This window comes from Protopterus annectens, chromosome 2.part0, assembly GCF_019279795.1.
Source record: "Protopterus annectens isolate FY-2018-M chromosome 2.part0, PAN1.0, whole genome shotgun sequence".
NCBI classification, from domain to species: Eukaryota; Metazoa; Chordata; order Ceratodontiformes; family Protopteridae; genus Protopterus; species Protopterus annectens.
In genome coordinates, this window is record NC_056728.1 from 129,178,722 (window position 1) to 129,195,167 (window position 16,446).

Here is a 16,446-nt window from a genome sequence, read left to right on the forward strand (position 1 = left end):
GTATTGGTAAGGAATGATGATTTGAATGGATCAAGTAGTGCTCAGATGTGCCATATGCTTTTTAGCTCAGTGTATGACAAAAATTTGGAAAAAGAATGCCAGGTTTGGGCTTCATGTGTTGGTAATTAATAGCATCATTACCCACAGAGTTATTCCATTTCAAAGAAAGCATGCAATCTTTAGTATTTGAGTAGTATTCCAAGATCCATAAAATAAACTGATAGATACAAGTACATGTGTGATTAGTACATTAAAGTTAAAATTCTTGAGACAAGTGATACCGTCTGTTATCATATTGACAGTGGATCATAGACCAACAAAGCGTGTTACCACACTCTAGAAATCAAATATCTTGACACTGGCCTCCAACACAAAAATCAGGAATACAAAAAATCTGTGTGTGAGTGTGAATTCAGGCATACAACATCCAGTCCACACTCTTTGCAATGTAACAAACAAGCGGAAACAATTACCCAAATAGTGTACAATCTGATAAGAAAGAGCAGTTACAAATGCTGGGTGGATGGTTATCTTGCAGTTATGGATTATAGAAATACTCCTTTGCACAAACTCAGTTTTTCAACAGTTCATTTAAGGGGCAGAAGGCTGAAATCAAATTACCAACTTCATCTGCATTAACTGATGCATGAAAATCATTATAAAGTAAAGTTAATGTTCAAATTCAGCCAAGACAGGTAACTGTTTTCCCGACATAAACTGTAGAAGACCACCAAATGTACAAGTCAGAGAAAAAATGTGAATACAAAAAGTCATGTGAAGATTTATAGCCTGACAATGGAGTAGTTGGTAATTGCAGCTAAACCAAGATCCTATATTGTTTTGAGGAAGATGTAAAGCTGTACAGAAGGACTTGCAAACATTTCTAGAAGGCAGACATGTGGTAGTTTAGCAAGAAGACCAACCAGTACTGTGTCAACAAAATGGAAACTGTAAAAAATGTTACAAAGACTCCAAGAAAAGCTGAGTAAAAAAAAATCTATCCCAGAATGAATGTCACATATCTTACTACATTCTCTGGATTTGGTGTAATGTCACATATCTTACTACGTTCTCTGGATTTGGTGTAACGTCACATATCTTACTACATTCTCTGGATTTGGTGTAACGTCACATATCTTACTACGTTCTCTGGATTTGGTGTAACGTCACATATCTTACTACATTCTCTGGATTTGGTGTAACATCACATATCTTACTACGTTCTCTGGATTTGGTGTAACGTCACATATCTTACTACATTCTCTGGATTTGGTGTAACGTCACATATCTTACTACATTCTCTGGATTTGGTGTAACGTCACATATCTTACTACATTCCCTGGATTTGGTGTAACGTCAAATATCTTACTACATTCTCTGGATTTGGTGGACCACTGGAAAAAAAAACACTTGGCTATATAGACAGTTTAAGAATTAATCATGATGTCAAAGACTGAAACTTGCATTTATTAAATGCCTTTTGAATGGAACAAAAAGTTTAATTTTATGATGCCCTTACTGCAAAGTTATGATTGATACAACATAATGCAGGCTACTTTCCCTGACTTACAGCTTGACAAGTTGCCACTGATAATCGCAATAGTAAAGTGGTTTAAATGCTAAGCATTGTTAGTAATTAGAAAATATTTTGTTTGCTGGTAAAATGTCCTATATATCCATGTGGAGTCCATGCTCCCAGTTTCTACATTCTCAGTTTTAGGCAGCATATTACTGAGAATGAGGATCTAAACTTCTTCTGCAGCATCAACAGAACAGTTTGGAGGGACAGGTGTATCTTGCAAACACTGCCACTACTCTGGAACAGACTCCCCATCCCTGTAAAACAAAGCTCATCCCTGTCCATATTCAAGTACGACTTGGATCTATGGATGGGTACTAGAACACTTACCCTAGGAATAACTTCTGTACTAGTAATGGACAGAGGCTGCTCCTAAATACTCTACTCCATGCATGGGTCCCCTCAAATTGTCTATGGCATGATCCCACTTATTCTCACCAGGGGTAATATATAATTATCGAGCGTGGGATGGGATGGGTAAGAACAGTCCAACACAAATCAGGATAGGTTGATTCAAGCACTAGAAGGGTAATTAGCTAGGCTTAAAATGGCCCTTACGAGCTGCTAGCCTAGTACTTATGTCTGAAGCTGTAGACCGTGTATAAGCTCAGAATACGTATAGTTATACAAGAAGAGACAGAGACACCACCCCTAGAGTACAGGAGAGCAGACAGGTTTGCTGAAGTTACAAGTAGCATGATGGCTTTTTCAGACTTAGGTTATAGTATGTTTCACAATGTCTCAAGTTGCATTTTTGACTTCCATCCACTGGCTCTGTTAAGCTTTGCATGTTCATCCTTTATCTGTATAGGATTTTCTGGATATTCCAGTTTTCTCCCAGCTCCTAGAAACATGTCAGTTGATTGGCTTCACTAAATTGGCTATATACATATATATATATATATATATATATATATATATATATATATATATATATATATATATATATTGTACTTACTTTGCCTTAATTTCCCAGGTGATGGGAAAGGGGGTCTGAAATTTACCAAAGCAGCAGTTAATTCCCACTTACTGTGATTTTGTTTTTCTCATTTACCTACATATATTTATTCTGAGGATAATTACTAATAAAGTGAATCTGTTAGGTGTGGTATTACATGCAAAACATTAGATGTGTGATGCTCAGTCACTTCATAGACTAAATTAAAATGTAATCTGGTTATCAGCATTTTTAAATGTTTTAGTATTGTTAACAATTTTATTTATATGATAGCTGTGGTCTACAGAAATTGCTGTTTAATAAGTCTAGTTGTAATCTTCTGTTTGTGCTCACTCTCCTAGGAAAATTATTACTTTGAACAGACATTATCTGTGCTGTTAGTTGACCCAGCTGGGGAGTAGTTTGTTTCTGTAATTTCATATAAAAGTAATAGAAGACTTATATGAACCAAAAGCAATGAAAAAAATCATTATGAAAGCAAGTAACATGTTTAACAATCATTGTGCAAAAGTAGGGTTTTTATCTTCCATGTAAGAGGTAAAAGGTGGTGTCTTCCATGAATGAGTTAGGAAGCTGCATTGAAACACAGATTGTTAACAACTACCACACACAGCTAAATAACTTGCCACCATTTCCTATCCACTGCAATGTGATAAAACATATGTAGAATGCAAACACTAGCATTTGTTCAGTGATGTTTTGCTGTTCGTTACAATGTTGTGACTTAATTGTCTTCTCGCTGTGTTGATGTGTCAGCACGGTAGTACGTTGGACATTGCTTTGTTGAAGATGGTATAGTGCAATGTCTGAGGTCACAAAATCCAGAAAATAATGACAAGGTGATTGATTTAGCATTTTCACTTCTCCAAGTTTGTGTGTCCTCAGAAGTACTATATATGGAAATCAGGGGGGGTGGGGATAGAACCCCCATACTGGCAAGGGGTAAGTGAGGCACAGCATCCTACAAAAAAATGGTTTGGAGTGTTTGTGATTTTCTTTTGTGAATGTTGCATTTATGTGTGCTTTAGGATCTTGACTTACAATGTTTGCATCTTAACTGAGAGGGAGATGGTACTTCATTACAGTTCCGGCAGAACATTTAAACTATTTTAAATGAATCCCATTGAATCAGGTTTATGTGTGCATTTTAAACAATACTTTGTTTTATTCTAAAACATGCCTGTTCCATCTCCTAAATACTTATTGTTTCCTTTTTGGGTGGTACAAACTGCAGTAGCTCAATGCATTGCACACTTTCATCACAGGCACTGGTATGCACAGGTGCAATAAATTAAAGCTGATGCCACTGACGTGTGTCAGTCCAAAGGAAATGGATAAGGAATGGGGTTCATTTTATACCATGTCATTATTTTGTGAGATGGTTCTGTTTTGTGATAACGTTATTCAATTAACAATAATGGACCACAGGACAGTCATGGATAATTCATGTTGCAGTTTCATGTACTTTATTAATTCATGCAGTTTGGTCATGCAGGTTGTGTCCTTATGACTAAACTGTGCCACCTACATTGGTTACAGTATTAATTACCCCATCTTTGCCACGGCTTATTTATCTATTCTATACTAAATGTAGTGGTGATGACATTATAAATACTTTAATGAAAGTACTTAGGTATACTTTGGTTTGGTTAGCTCTAGTGTTACATATGAGACACATTGGCCCCCACCACTGTATAAGAGCTGTTTTGGTTAGGTTCCCAAGATGATAAGTTACTTTGGTTTGGTTAGCTCTGGTGTTACATATGAGACACATTGGCCCCCACCACTGTATGAGAGCTGTTTTGGTTAGGTTCCGAACATGAGAAGTTACTTTGGTTTGGTTAGCTCTGGTGTTACATATGAGACACATTGGCCCCCACCACTGTATAAGAGCTGTTTTGGTTAGGTTCCCAAGATGATAAGTTACTTTAGTTTGGTTAGCTCTGGTGTTACATATGAGACACATTGGCCCCCACCACTGTATGAGAGCTGTTTTGGTTAGGTTCCGAACATGAGAAGTTACTTTGGTTTGGTTAGCTCTGGTGTTACATATGAGACACATTGGCCCCCACCACTGTATGAGAGCTGTTTTGGTTAGGTTCCCAAGATGAGAAGTAACCAAGAAGGGCATGAGTGCTCTGATTTTCTAATAAAAACATGCTTGCTGACATATGGAGCAAAAAATGTGAAAATGTGTCACCCCTCCCAAACATTTTTAAGGAGCTCCCTACTCCCATCAATCTGTTCTTAAAATATGCCCTAGTTGCAGAAGACATAAATGGATTTTTTGTCTACTGATGTATTTAAGTACTTGTGATCTAAGCACTAATACAGTAAAATCCTGACTAAAATTAAAAAATAAATAGAATGCTGGGGGACAATGTGACATCTCATATGTAAGGCGAAGAGGTAGGACTTTAGAGACAATTTAAAACCAGTTAGCATCTGGGATGTCTTTAACTAACCTTATAGGTTATGGCCCCGGAAAGGCAAAAGAGCATTCACTAGAAGAGCCCAGTTGGACATTCACTAGAAGAGTCCAGTCGGACATTCACTAGAAGAGTCCAGTTGGACATTCACTAGAAGAGTCCAGTTGGATTATAGTAACCTTCAGCTGCTCAGGTATGGAAAACTGCTGGGTACAAGTAGGCCAGCACTAGTTTTTAATTTTCTTAATGACAGGACGGATCAAAGTCATGAATGGCTAGATAAACCAGAACCACAATTTTGTAAGCAATATATAATTCCACTGGTGCAGATTCCCTTGACTTGATGTAATGTGGTAGTTTTAAGATACTCATACTCAGTAGATCTACATCAGTGGGAGATGGTCAAGCTCTGTGTTTGGAAACTGTGGCACATATTATTGTAGAGGTCTGGAGGAAACTGAGGCATAAACCAGCCCTGGAAGATCCACAGGAAAAGTGATCTGCATGATCACTCTGATATTCGTAAGATGGCAACAAGAAGACATGATGACAGCAGGCACCTGGCAATGGCAACAAGAAGACATGATGACAGCAGGCACCTGGCACTTGGTACTTAACGGATAGCAGATCATCAAAAATCACCGCTCTGTGGAACAAGCTTTGTAGCATAGAAGGACAGAGACCCGACTACACCCCAGGTAACTGGGGATTGATTAGTGGTCTGCTGCTGGAGCAGACAGGTCAGAATACGAGTAGAGTGAAGGGCAGTGGCCTCCTCATCTGTCTTAGGAAGTGAGGAAGTGCCCTTAATTGGGGGGGGGGGGGGTCAGGGATGCACATGTGGACACATTCATCACTAGTGGAGACTGGGGTGCCACATGGCCAGAGGGGGTAGGGTTGCTTGCTGTGAGCACCCTCACAGAAGTGAGGGCCATCCAGCATTGTCGGTTCATTGCATGCCCCTCATCAAGTAGCCTTACCCATGCATGTATAAGGTAAATGGCCAGAATTAAACAAAAATCTCAAACCACTTGTCACAGCTGCCTAAATGAAGTCTACCATCAGCCAGTCTTCACTCTAGTGATACAGAATAAAGGACTCAGTTAGCCAAGAAAAGGATGGTTAGTAGGCAGAATGGGCCAAAACACAAAAAAATCATACCTAGAGTCCCCTGTTTGGCATGAATTCCAGTTTTGTCACCACTGCAGATAATGTAAGCGAACAATACTGGCATGGATTATTTATGAATAATGACCATGGCAACCATTTTGACGATGTTGAGCATAAGTCAATTATTGATCATCCATTTGTAGATTTATTCCACGTCTATAACTAATTTGTTTAAGACCACCATAGGGAAGGGGATGTACAGCTGCAGGTTGCAGGTCATCAGCATAACAATGGTGTTGTAAACCTCCCCTCTGAATTATGTACTCCTAGGTGACCCATGTACTCAGAAAATAACACTGGAACTAAAACAGAACACTGAAACATAACACAGGACAGAGGTTGAGAAGTGGAATTAACATCCAGCACCACCAAATGACTGTACCCCAAAAGCTATGAAGCAAACCAGTCCAAGAAGATGCCACTGATGCCACAGTAGTGCCTCATGCTATCCAGGAGGAAGCACAGCGCCAAATGCCACAGAGACACGTAAAAGGACCAAAATCAGATAACAGTGATGTTCCATCACCAGGATACCATTATGTTTCCTAGTAATGGGAGTTGCAGTACTATGACCGGACAAAACCTCAGACTGGAAAAACATCATAGAGGTTATCATAGCTCAAATACATATCCAGTTGCATATATATAACTCTCTCAAGAACCTTTTCCAATAAATGGAAGATCTGAGGTGGGTCTATAAGTATCCTGATCATGTGCATCGAGACCAGGTTTTTTAAGCATAGGAGTGACCAAGACCTCTTTTAGGTTTGTAGGAATACTACCTCCCTAACCAATTATATAGTGACCTAGTAAAGAAATGAGAACAGTACCTGCAGTTGTGATGTAACCAACCTGGTGGGCAGGGGTTCATTTCTCAAGTTGTAGTCAATATTCTTGAAACTAGAGCAGCAAAAACATTGTAATTCAGAACAGTAAACACAGAGTATGACTAAGACAACAGTTTCAATATAGGATCATGGAGCACACTTCAGTTAACACTCTACCTTATCAAGGCAAGCTTGTCAACAAAATATCAGACAACCAGCCAATAAGAACTTCCAAGTAGCAATACAGTCTAGATTGCTATGTCTGTCTACAACCAGAACACTGATGTAGAAGCATTTACCCCCATGGAGATGTGCCAGGACTAATACAAAGACTTCCTCCACGATATCTTAGTTTGGAAGACTAAAAAAATAAGTTTAAAAGAATCTTAACCTGAACTGCTTTTTAAAAGTGAGTTTGTATTTAAATGAAATCTCTCGAGCATTACTGAGGATTTCCAGTATTGCAGCTATAGTCCTTTAGTGCATTTTAGCTTAATGTTGTTGCTCAGTCCATGTGGAAGTTGTGGTTTGACAAAAGTGACCTCCTCTTTACTTGCATTTTTTATTTAAATGCTGCTAGTCCCTTCCCAAGGATTAGTTTATCTGGGTTTTTTGTGGCTTTCATCTTTGCTTTAGCCTTTTGCATGACACTTTTTATTTTTTCAACAGGTAGTGTCCCAATTCCTGGCACCCATGATTTTTTCTCCAGCTATGCCTACCACCTCATCACCCTAATATAATTCTTTTGTTTTCTACATTGCAGAAGACAGGCCTGTTATCATCCATAGCAGGTTGAGGGTGCCATTGTGATGCAGTGGTCATAAAGGTTTTACCTTTAACCCTCAACTAAAATTCAGTGTGCTTCAGTACATGCTAATTTAAGGTGTGACCCGGGTGTGTGTGTGTGTCTGTGTGTGTGTGTGTAGGATGCATCAGTGGCACAGCTTATTTGTTGATGAGAGGTAATACTACTTTCAAATGTTCCTCACGTTCCTGTGGAATAAGAAAACATGCTGAATCCTGACCCCCCCCCCCCCAACAACGCTCCAGCACACTGAGGACAAAAGGCAAGCCTCTGTCAGTGGTATTACTCCAGAATTTAGGGATTTCTTTCAGCTGAGATAAGCCGTTTTTACTCAACATTTGTAGTTAATATATTTATTCATAAGTGGTGATGACGAGAGTGGGTATAGGAATGAGGTCACCTCCCTGATTGAATGGTGCAATAACATCAATAAAACAAAGGAAATCATTATTGACTTCGGAAAAAACTCTGCCATGCACCTGCCCCTCAAGATCAATGGTGAAGAAGTGGAGAAAATCCAAAATACAAAGTTGCTGGGGGTACATATCTCAGAGGATCTTTCTTGGAGTACAAACACAGACCAGCTAATTAAAAAAGCCCACCAGCAACTACACTTCTTAAGAAGGCTTAGAAAAGCAAAGCTCTTTGAATGCTCTGAATAACTTCTACAGGGGAGCCATCAATAGCATTATCACCAGGAACTGCACTGTATGGTTCGGTAACAGCACAATGACCGAAAGGAAGAGGCTGCAAAGAATAAGAAGAACAGCAGAAAAGATTGTGGGCACTAGTCTTCCTACCCTACAGGAGCTACTTGAACTGAGATGTAACAAGTGTTCTCACAAAATACTGAATGACACTTCTCATCCAGTGCATGGTGGGTTCATTAAACTTGCATCTGGCAGAAGGTTACGGAGTATCTGCTGCAGGACCTCCAGATTCATGAACAGTTTTTATCCACCTGCAATAAGACTCATAAATGCAGATGTAAATCTGGACGTATCAAAACTAGAATAGATTGTTCCGCTCTCATTATTTTCCATACAGGAATTCTATTTATTCACTGCGTACTAAAATTAATATATTCTCATTCAAGTGCAACTCCAGTCACTTCCTTATGTGCAATGTCACCCAATCTCACCTCTGTGCATAGTGACTTTTCTTTTCATGTGTTGATCATCTAGCAGTCAGTGTTGTCCAGTCTATATAAATAGTGTACAAGCATATGTGTCAGCTACCCAGACATTTACTTTTGTACTATAGTTAGTGCTTTTCTTCAATACCTGTCATGTCTTGTCTTTTTGTGTATGTTTTTTTCCTGTAAAAAACTGACACTCAAAAATTCGTTTAGGTAGGACTTGTGTTTCCTAAATGACAATAAAGTTTCTTTTGAATCTTGAATCTTTGAATCATTTGTGTTTAGTTTTCATCTAGATGGCATAAATTATATATATATATATATATATATATATATATATATATATATACATATATATATATATATATATATATATAGACTGCGGTGGTGGTGCTGCGGTAGCGTTGTCGCCTCACAGTAAGTCGTCCTGTTCAGTTCTCAGCTAAAGCGTCTTCTGTGTGGAGACATGCGTGAATGGGCGTACCTTCGTTGAAGGTTGTGCGTCAGGGCTGGCAACTCGACACGTAAAAATCTACTGCCAATCATTAGGGGACCGGAGTTCTACTGTGGCGACTCCTAACCGGGAAAAGCTGAAAGACACAACAAAATATATATATATATACACACACATACATACATACAATTGTGGTTGCATTTAAATATTTAGAGAAGGAAAGTAGACTAGCTGTTTTCCAATTTCTTGTAATAATTTTGCTTGTAATGTCTACTAAACACGAAGATGTTTATTCTTTAAATAAAGGGGGGAGGTTAGAGCACTAAATTAAACTAAATGATTAATTAAAAATTATCTCTAAAACATTAGCTGCCAGCCAGCTTTGACTGTCATTCACCTCCAGCAACAATTATTTTTTATTATATAGCTTTCCAGTTTTTTGTGGTGGAAAGCTTACTCTTTGAGTAAATTTCCAAGTGTAAATCTTCCAAAAAAGAAGATGAAGGACTATATTATGACATTAACAGTAAATATGTATCTATTTCTTTGAAACTTTGATAGCTAATGTACTTTAAGAAATTCCAGTATGTTTTTTGTATACCTGATTTGTATCATAATAGTATTTATATAATTCATTTATGAATGAATAACATGCTTTTTGTTATTTAAAATTGACTTAACCATAGTTGAATAATACTGGATAAGTTTAAGTGTCTGTGATATTCTGCAATTATAAATTATATAATACTTGGACCTGTTAATCATTCTTCTAAATTTAGACTGTGTTTGTGCATAATTTCATCTGTTGAAGGTTATGTAATTACTTCCGACACTTGTCTGCATATTAGCTTCCAATAGCTTCAGATACATTACGATACATTACAGAGCTTCTCTTGATTTTAGAACCCACCCAGTGATCGCTGATTTGATTAACCTTTCTACCGGAATGGAATGATATGAGTCTCATTTCTTCCTCCCAGGCAAATACTAAAGTCTAAAGCCTCCTTGGGAGGTACAGGCTCAGCATTGTCTGCTTAGTGTGTCTAGAGCTCCACAGAGAGGCAAACGTGCACCACTTTTATAGAGTCAAGGGTCACTCTCTGTTTCCTCTGGGAACTGGAAGTGTGTCTATCATTAGAATTTATTTATTCTGGTTCTGTACAACTTGTAGAGTATGGCTTTAGATTTTAGTTTGAGTCTATAAGAAAGGTCTGGCATTTGCTGTCATTAGCAGCCTGGTTACTGGTAAGAACCTATGTGCATCCAAATAATTATATAGATGTATTGTTGTTAAAGTAGGACTCCTTTATGTTTGAGTGGTTATAAAAATAAACAGTTCTCAGATTGTTGTTTAGGCTAGCATTTATTAAAACAGAATTTATTTGTCCTCGTCCCATCTGTAAGGAAGCTCAGATATTTAGCTGCAGTAAATGAAAAGAAGAACAAACTTATTTCATGTTCAAATCATGAGGTGAAATGTGTATATATTTTGTCTGGAAGGAAGGACAAAAATGAAACATTGTCTGTTGTGTGTTTTTAAGTAACTTCTGCTAATAGAAAATGAATTATCAGCAGTTATGCTGACTAAAGTTACTATGGCTTGTTTTTATATTTAATGCTTCAAGTTATATGTACAGTTTATATATCCGAGCAAATCCGACTGAACAAACTTTTATCATAGTGAGCTAAGCAAGTGTCTAAAAAGCCGATATATTATTACCTACATTTATTTAGACGCTTTACAGAAAAGTGGCGAACATTTAAAGCATACATGTTGATGAATTATGTTCTGTTTTTTGCAGTATGAAAGGGCAGCCACCATTCTAGACAGCATCATTGCCAGAGTGGTGGAGAGAAAAATACAGGAAAAGCTGAAAGGGTCTAGCATGGTCTGCACCGATACACTGGAGCCCCGAACTGTGCATTCATACCACTCCAGGGGAGGAATGCTTTGGCTGCACAATCCACTACACAAGTCTAACATCCGCATCTTCCAAGAGTCCTGGAGAAAGCATCAGGTATGAAGGCAGAAGTCTTAAGGTCAGCAGTAATAAATTATTTTTTTTGACATGTATTCCAAGTCAGATTGCTTTTATTTAACATTATAGATAAAGTTGTACATCGCCATCGGTGATGGTAACTATTGATGTAGCACCCCAACCTCATGTACACAGTGGGGGAAAAAGGGGGTTGATGAGGATGCTGATTTATACATACAGTTCGCAACACACAGATCTATACTCAGCCATCTGAGGAAAGCTAACCATTTGGTCTAATTAAAAAATATTGGGCAGATACTTTTATAAAGAGTTACGACCTGTACAAAGGCATATGGCTCAATGAAAAACAATCATATGGAAAGGCACCTTCACCAAACAAGATGATGGAAAGTGTATGATATTTATTTTACAATAAGTTTTTTCACTCTGACTATTTTCTCGTCTCATCACATCACTTGTATAGTGCAAGCTAAGGTGCTACAGCCATCTGGAGATCTCGCAGGTAACAGGAGGTGAAGAATATCATGATGCAGCCAGGAAACTTGTCTATAATGTCTAAGAAACAGTTTTACATAATGGATGGTAATTTCAGGCAGAGAGTTTTGAAGATTGAAGCTAACCCACATTGTATCAACAACCAGCACACATAAAAAAGGACTGGGATTAAGAAAAGGGTGAGCAAAACTGAAAAACTACAGTCAGTAGCTCATCGTGGAGACAGGAAGGACAAGAGTGCTTATACCATACACAGCTGAGAGTAGGCTTCCCCTGGGTATAGGGAGGGGAACCAGATGGTAAGAAGTAGGACAGAGAGAGAAAGACAGAATGACAGCTTAAGGAAGGCAGAAGCAGGACATCACTGACCGAAACTAAAAAGGATGCACAGCATAACTGGAATTTGTCATCTTAAGTGACTAAATGTATTCATGGAAACAGGTGCCACATCTCTATTCCATTGCCACCTCCTGCAGGCATGTCCCCATTAGCTGTCCTTCATTGCACTCCCACCTGCAGGTGAATCTGCTGACAGTGGAGTGATTCAGACCAGTGCTAGAGTTGATGGACAACCTCCCCCACTGCTTGCCCTGGGAAGTGGATTCAGTGGGTAAGAAAACCATTATCTCAGAGATAAATGCAAAGATTGAGCTCCTCCTTCCCTACTGCTTCTACCCATATGATCCATCCTTTTGGGAGAGTAGAGAGACCTTGAGGCTAATGATGTCCTGTATAGGTTGGCTGTGGCAGCCCTGCTTGGCCCCCTCAGTGATGCCTCAGGGACAAGCAGGAGAAAAAGGAGAGCATCTCTGGGTCTTCCACCTGTAAAGCGTGTATGTTTACAGTCCAAAGTCCTCTGGATACCATTCCCTCTGCTTCTGAGAAAGTAGATGCCCTGTACAAACCCTGGGTTCACATCTAAAATGGTTGGTGGAAGGGATGAGTTTAGGAAAACAAAACCGTGTCCATTGTTACTGGGAGGGAATAGCTAAGCAGATGCTGCCCAAGTGGACTGTAACTACTTCATATTTTTCCATCAAGGGAATGACCATCATCATCATCATCAACCTCTTTTTCCCATTTTCTACATGGGTTGGATCATTGTGTCAGCTGTCAACAGCTCTCTCTATTCAGTGCCACACTCCTGCCTTCTTCGACACTCATGCCTGACTGTCACAGATCTGCTTTCACCTAATCCATCCACCTCTGTGCTGGATGCCATCATTTCTTCTTACTTTCTTCCTGTCTGTCCCAAATCTTCTTCACCAGATTGCCTTCTGCTTTTCTGCACACGTTCCCAAACCATTGTAATCTGTTCTTTCATCTTTTCTGCAATTGGAGCTATTTTGGCTTCTGCTGTTTTGTCCTCATTTCATCTGTCCCAGTGTGTGCATCCTACCACCCATCTCACGCACTTCATCTGCATCACCTCCAGCTTCCTCAACTGCTCTGCCTTTACTGCCCAGGTTTCTGTACCATAAAGTAGTACTGGTCACACCACTGTTTTATACACCTTACTTTTCAGCTTCTATCACATTCTGCTGTCATATACTACAGCTGATACTCTGTGTAAGTTGGCTGCAGTCCCTCTGAGTCTAGCTTTGACCTCCTCATTCCGATTTCTCTTCTCCTCAAACACTCCTTCCAGATATTTGAAGATGTTAACAAGTTCTACTGTTTTCCCTTCTATCTCAGTTCTCATCTTCTGAACTCCACCAATTGCTGCCATTACAACTGTCTTATCTATACTCACTTTCATCCCATGTGCCTTCAGTTTTGCATTCCATTCCCTTATCCTTTGCTGAAGTTCTTGCTGAGATTCTGCCTGTAATGCTACATCATCTGCATATAGCAACTTTGTTGATCTGTCCCCTCTGACCTGTTTGCTGATATAATCCATCACCAGTATGAACAGCAATGGTCTCAGAGCTGAATCCTGATGCACACCCACTTCCACTAAGAACCCCCCCCACCCCCACCCCCGTGAGACCAAACACTGTTCATACTTGAGTCATTGGGTCCTTGTACATAGCTTGCACTAATTCTGCCAGTGTTTGTGGAACACCACAGGATTGCCCAAAACAGCTTTTTGGGGACATTATATGCTTTCTCCAAGTCTAGGAATGCCCAGTTTGACTTTTTCCTCATCTCTATCGTCTTCTCAGCTATCTGTTTCACTGCAAAAATTAGGTCAGTTGTGCTGCATCGTCATCTGAAACTAAACTGCTCATCTCCCATCTTACTATCTACTACTCTGCATATTCTTTAATCAGTCACCCCGTCCAGAACTTTCATGCAGTGTGACAGGAGTTTGATACCTCTGTACAGCCTATGGTTGTGAATGTCCCTTTTGCTCTTAAAACCTGGCACTATGCTTAGTGTCTAGTCATCCTGAATGCACCTTTTTTTCTTCACTGCTGTGAGTACCATTTCTCCCCATCTCACCCAGCATCGTTATGTGTCTGCTGTGCCCTCATCTGAGCTTGCTGCTTTCCCCTGACTTCATTTTCCTTAGTGATGGTCTTACTTCTTTTATGGTAGGCTCCTCCTCTTCCTTCATTGTAGGGTATGTCTGGGGTAGTACAGCTTCAGTGGGATTTTTCTTCATTAAGAAACTTCTGGTAGAACTTCATCCATCTGCTATTGATGTCTTGTGGACTGGCGACATCCCCTATGAAGGGTGCCTCACTAACTATTTTTATCTTGCTGTCTTTGTCTTGCAACCTGATATAGTTTCTTTGTGCCATCTACTGACTTACTGTCCAGAAGTTGGTAGAGTGCCTCTGATGCCTTATTATTTGCAATTGCACATCCTTTCTTAGCTTCTTTGTTAGCCAACCAGTATTCCTTGTTAGCATGGTCCGTCTTTTCTATCTCCCACTTTTTTCCTGCACTTCTTTCTTTTGATGACTTCCTGGACTTCGGCATTCCACCACCAGCTTTCCTTATGTACCTTATTTCCATACCTGGCTCTGTCACATATCTGTTCCACAACCCTCACACATGCTTTTTTGAGGTGCTGTCATTCTTCTTCAGCTCCATCTATTTCCTTTTCTTCCTGAGGTGCTACAGCCGTGAGTGATTCCTTTATCTCTTATGCTTTCTCTCCAGTCATCTTCCAGTTCTTCAGCCTGGTCTCTATTGACCTTAGAGCCTTCTTTGACTCTGCTTGCAGCTGATTGTGGCAAACAGTGGTTTATGCTGTAGGCTGACTGTTTCACTAGAGATGACTTTGCAATCATTGATTCTATCCCAGTGCCCTTTCCTTACTAGGAGGAAGTCTACCTGAGTTGCATGTTAGTCATTCTTGTAGGTGATCTTGTGACTGTCTCTCTTTCTGACCCATGCGTTGGCTGCTATCAAGCCATTTGTCAGCCAGAAGTATATAATGGCCTGTATTTCTTTATTCCTGTTGCCTCTCCCATGTGGACCCAAGCAGTCCTCATATTCTATTCTGTGTGCCCCAATGTGTGCATTGAAGTCACCCATTATCAGCACCAATTCATGTTGCCCTGCTTTATTTATTAGGTCCTGCAGCTGCTGTCTGAATGCACTCTTCTCACAATCACAGCCTTGCTGTAGGGCATAGACTGAGATTATGAATACTGCCATGTCATTAGGTTAGTGTCTGATTGCAATGCGTCTGTCACTCATTCTCATGACATCCCTCACTGTCTTCTGAAGTCTCTCCCTCACCAAAATTCCCACACCATTTCTAGACTGTCCTCCTGAGTAGTAGACTCTAGATTCCAAGCCAAGTGGCTTTGCTGCATTGCCCTTCCATTTTGTCTCTTGGGTACATATGATGTCCAGCCTCCTCCTTACCATCATGTCATCTACTTCAAAGCATCCTGTCAATGAACCTATGTTGAGTGTAGCAATTCTTAGTACACGTTTAGCAGGCTGATCCAATTTACATCCAGTTTTCACTCAACAGAGCTATCCCAGGTAACCCAAACTGGGCAACTAGACACTGGCTGGCCAGTAGCTTACTGACCCAGGAATGCTTGGCTTTGTGGTGGGCACACACTGGCCAATAGGGGCACATACACCCCTTCCACTGTTAGCATGGGTCCCTAGCGTAGGTTGAAGTAGACTGGGTCCTCAACCCACTTATCACCAGCAAATGCACATGCCCATTTGACGACATTGGTCAACATGACCAAATCACATACAGTCATATTTTACACCATTGAGCAGCTAGCCCTGCCACCACATGCAGTCTGTAATCCATGTTTTACTATCATGAGGATATTGCACACTACAATAGATGCCCAAATCATTTGGTTTTTATAACTCTTCACCCTATAGGGCACCGTGTAGAGTCTGTACTGCTGCCCACAGCTCCATTCTTTGGGGGGTTTGAAATGGAGATACTCAGTATGTTCTTTGCAGGTGGGAGCACCCCCACAGAGGCACAGGAAGAACAGGCATTGGACGGGGGTCAGGATTGAACCTTGCATCAGATGACTGACCACTCTTTGGAAAATGGCACAGTCCACATTCACTTAACCTGAGGTGTGCTGCTTCTAGTGTTTGCTTCAAGAATGTTTCCATTATGATCATGTGTGCCATAGACATTTGATTTTTG

General features: G+C 40.0%; 1 protein-coding gene across 4 annotated transcripts in view; it reads left to right on the top strand.

The window, feature by feature from the left end:
- LOC122792993 (probable JmjC domain-containing histone demethylation protein 2C) overlaps positions 1–16,446 on the top strand; it is a 1,041,568-nt gene that overhangs the window by 899,259 nt on the left and 125,863 nt on the right. For all 4 annotated transcript variants that reach the window (XM_044060615.1, XM_044060616.1, XM_044060618.1 and 1 more), the window contains one exon: positions 11,163–11,378. In XM_044060615.1, coding sequence (XP_043916550.1) covers positions 11,163–11,378 — 216 coding nt within the window. The remainder of the gene's footprint in view (positions 1–11,162; positions 11,379–16,446) is intronic.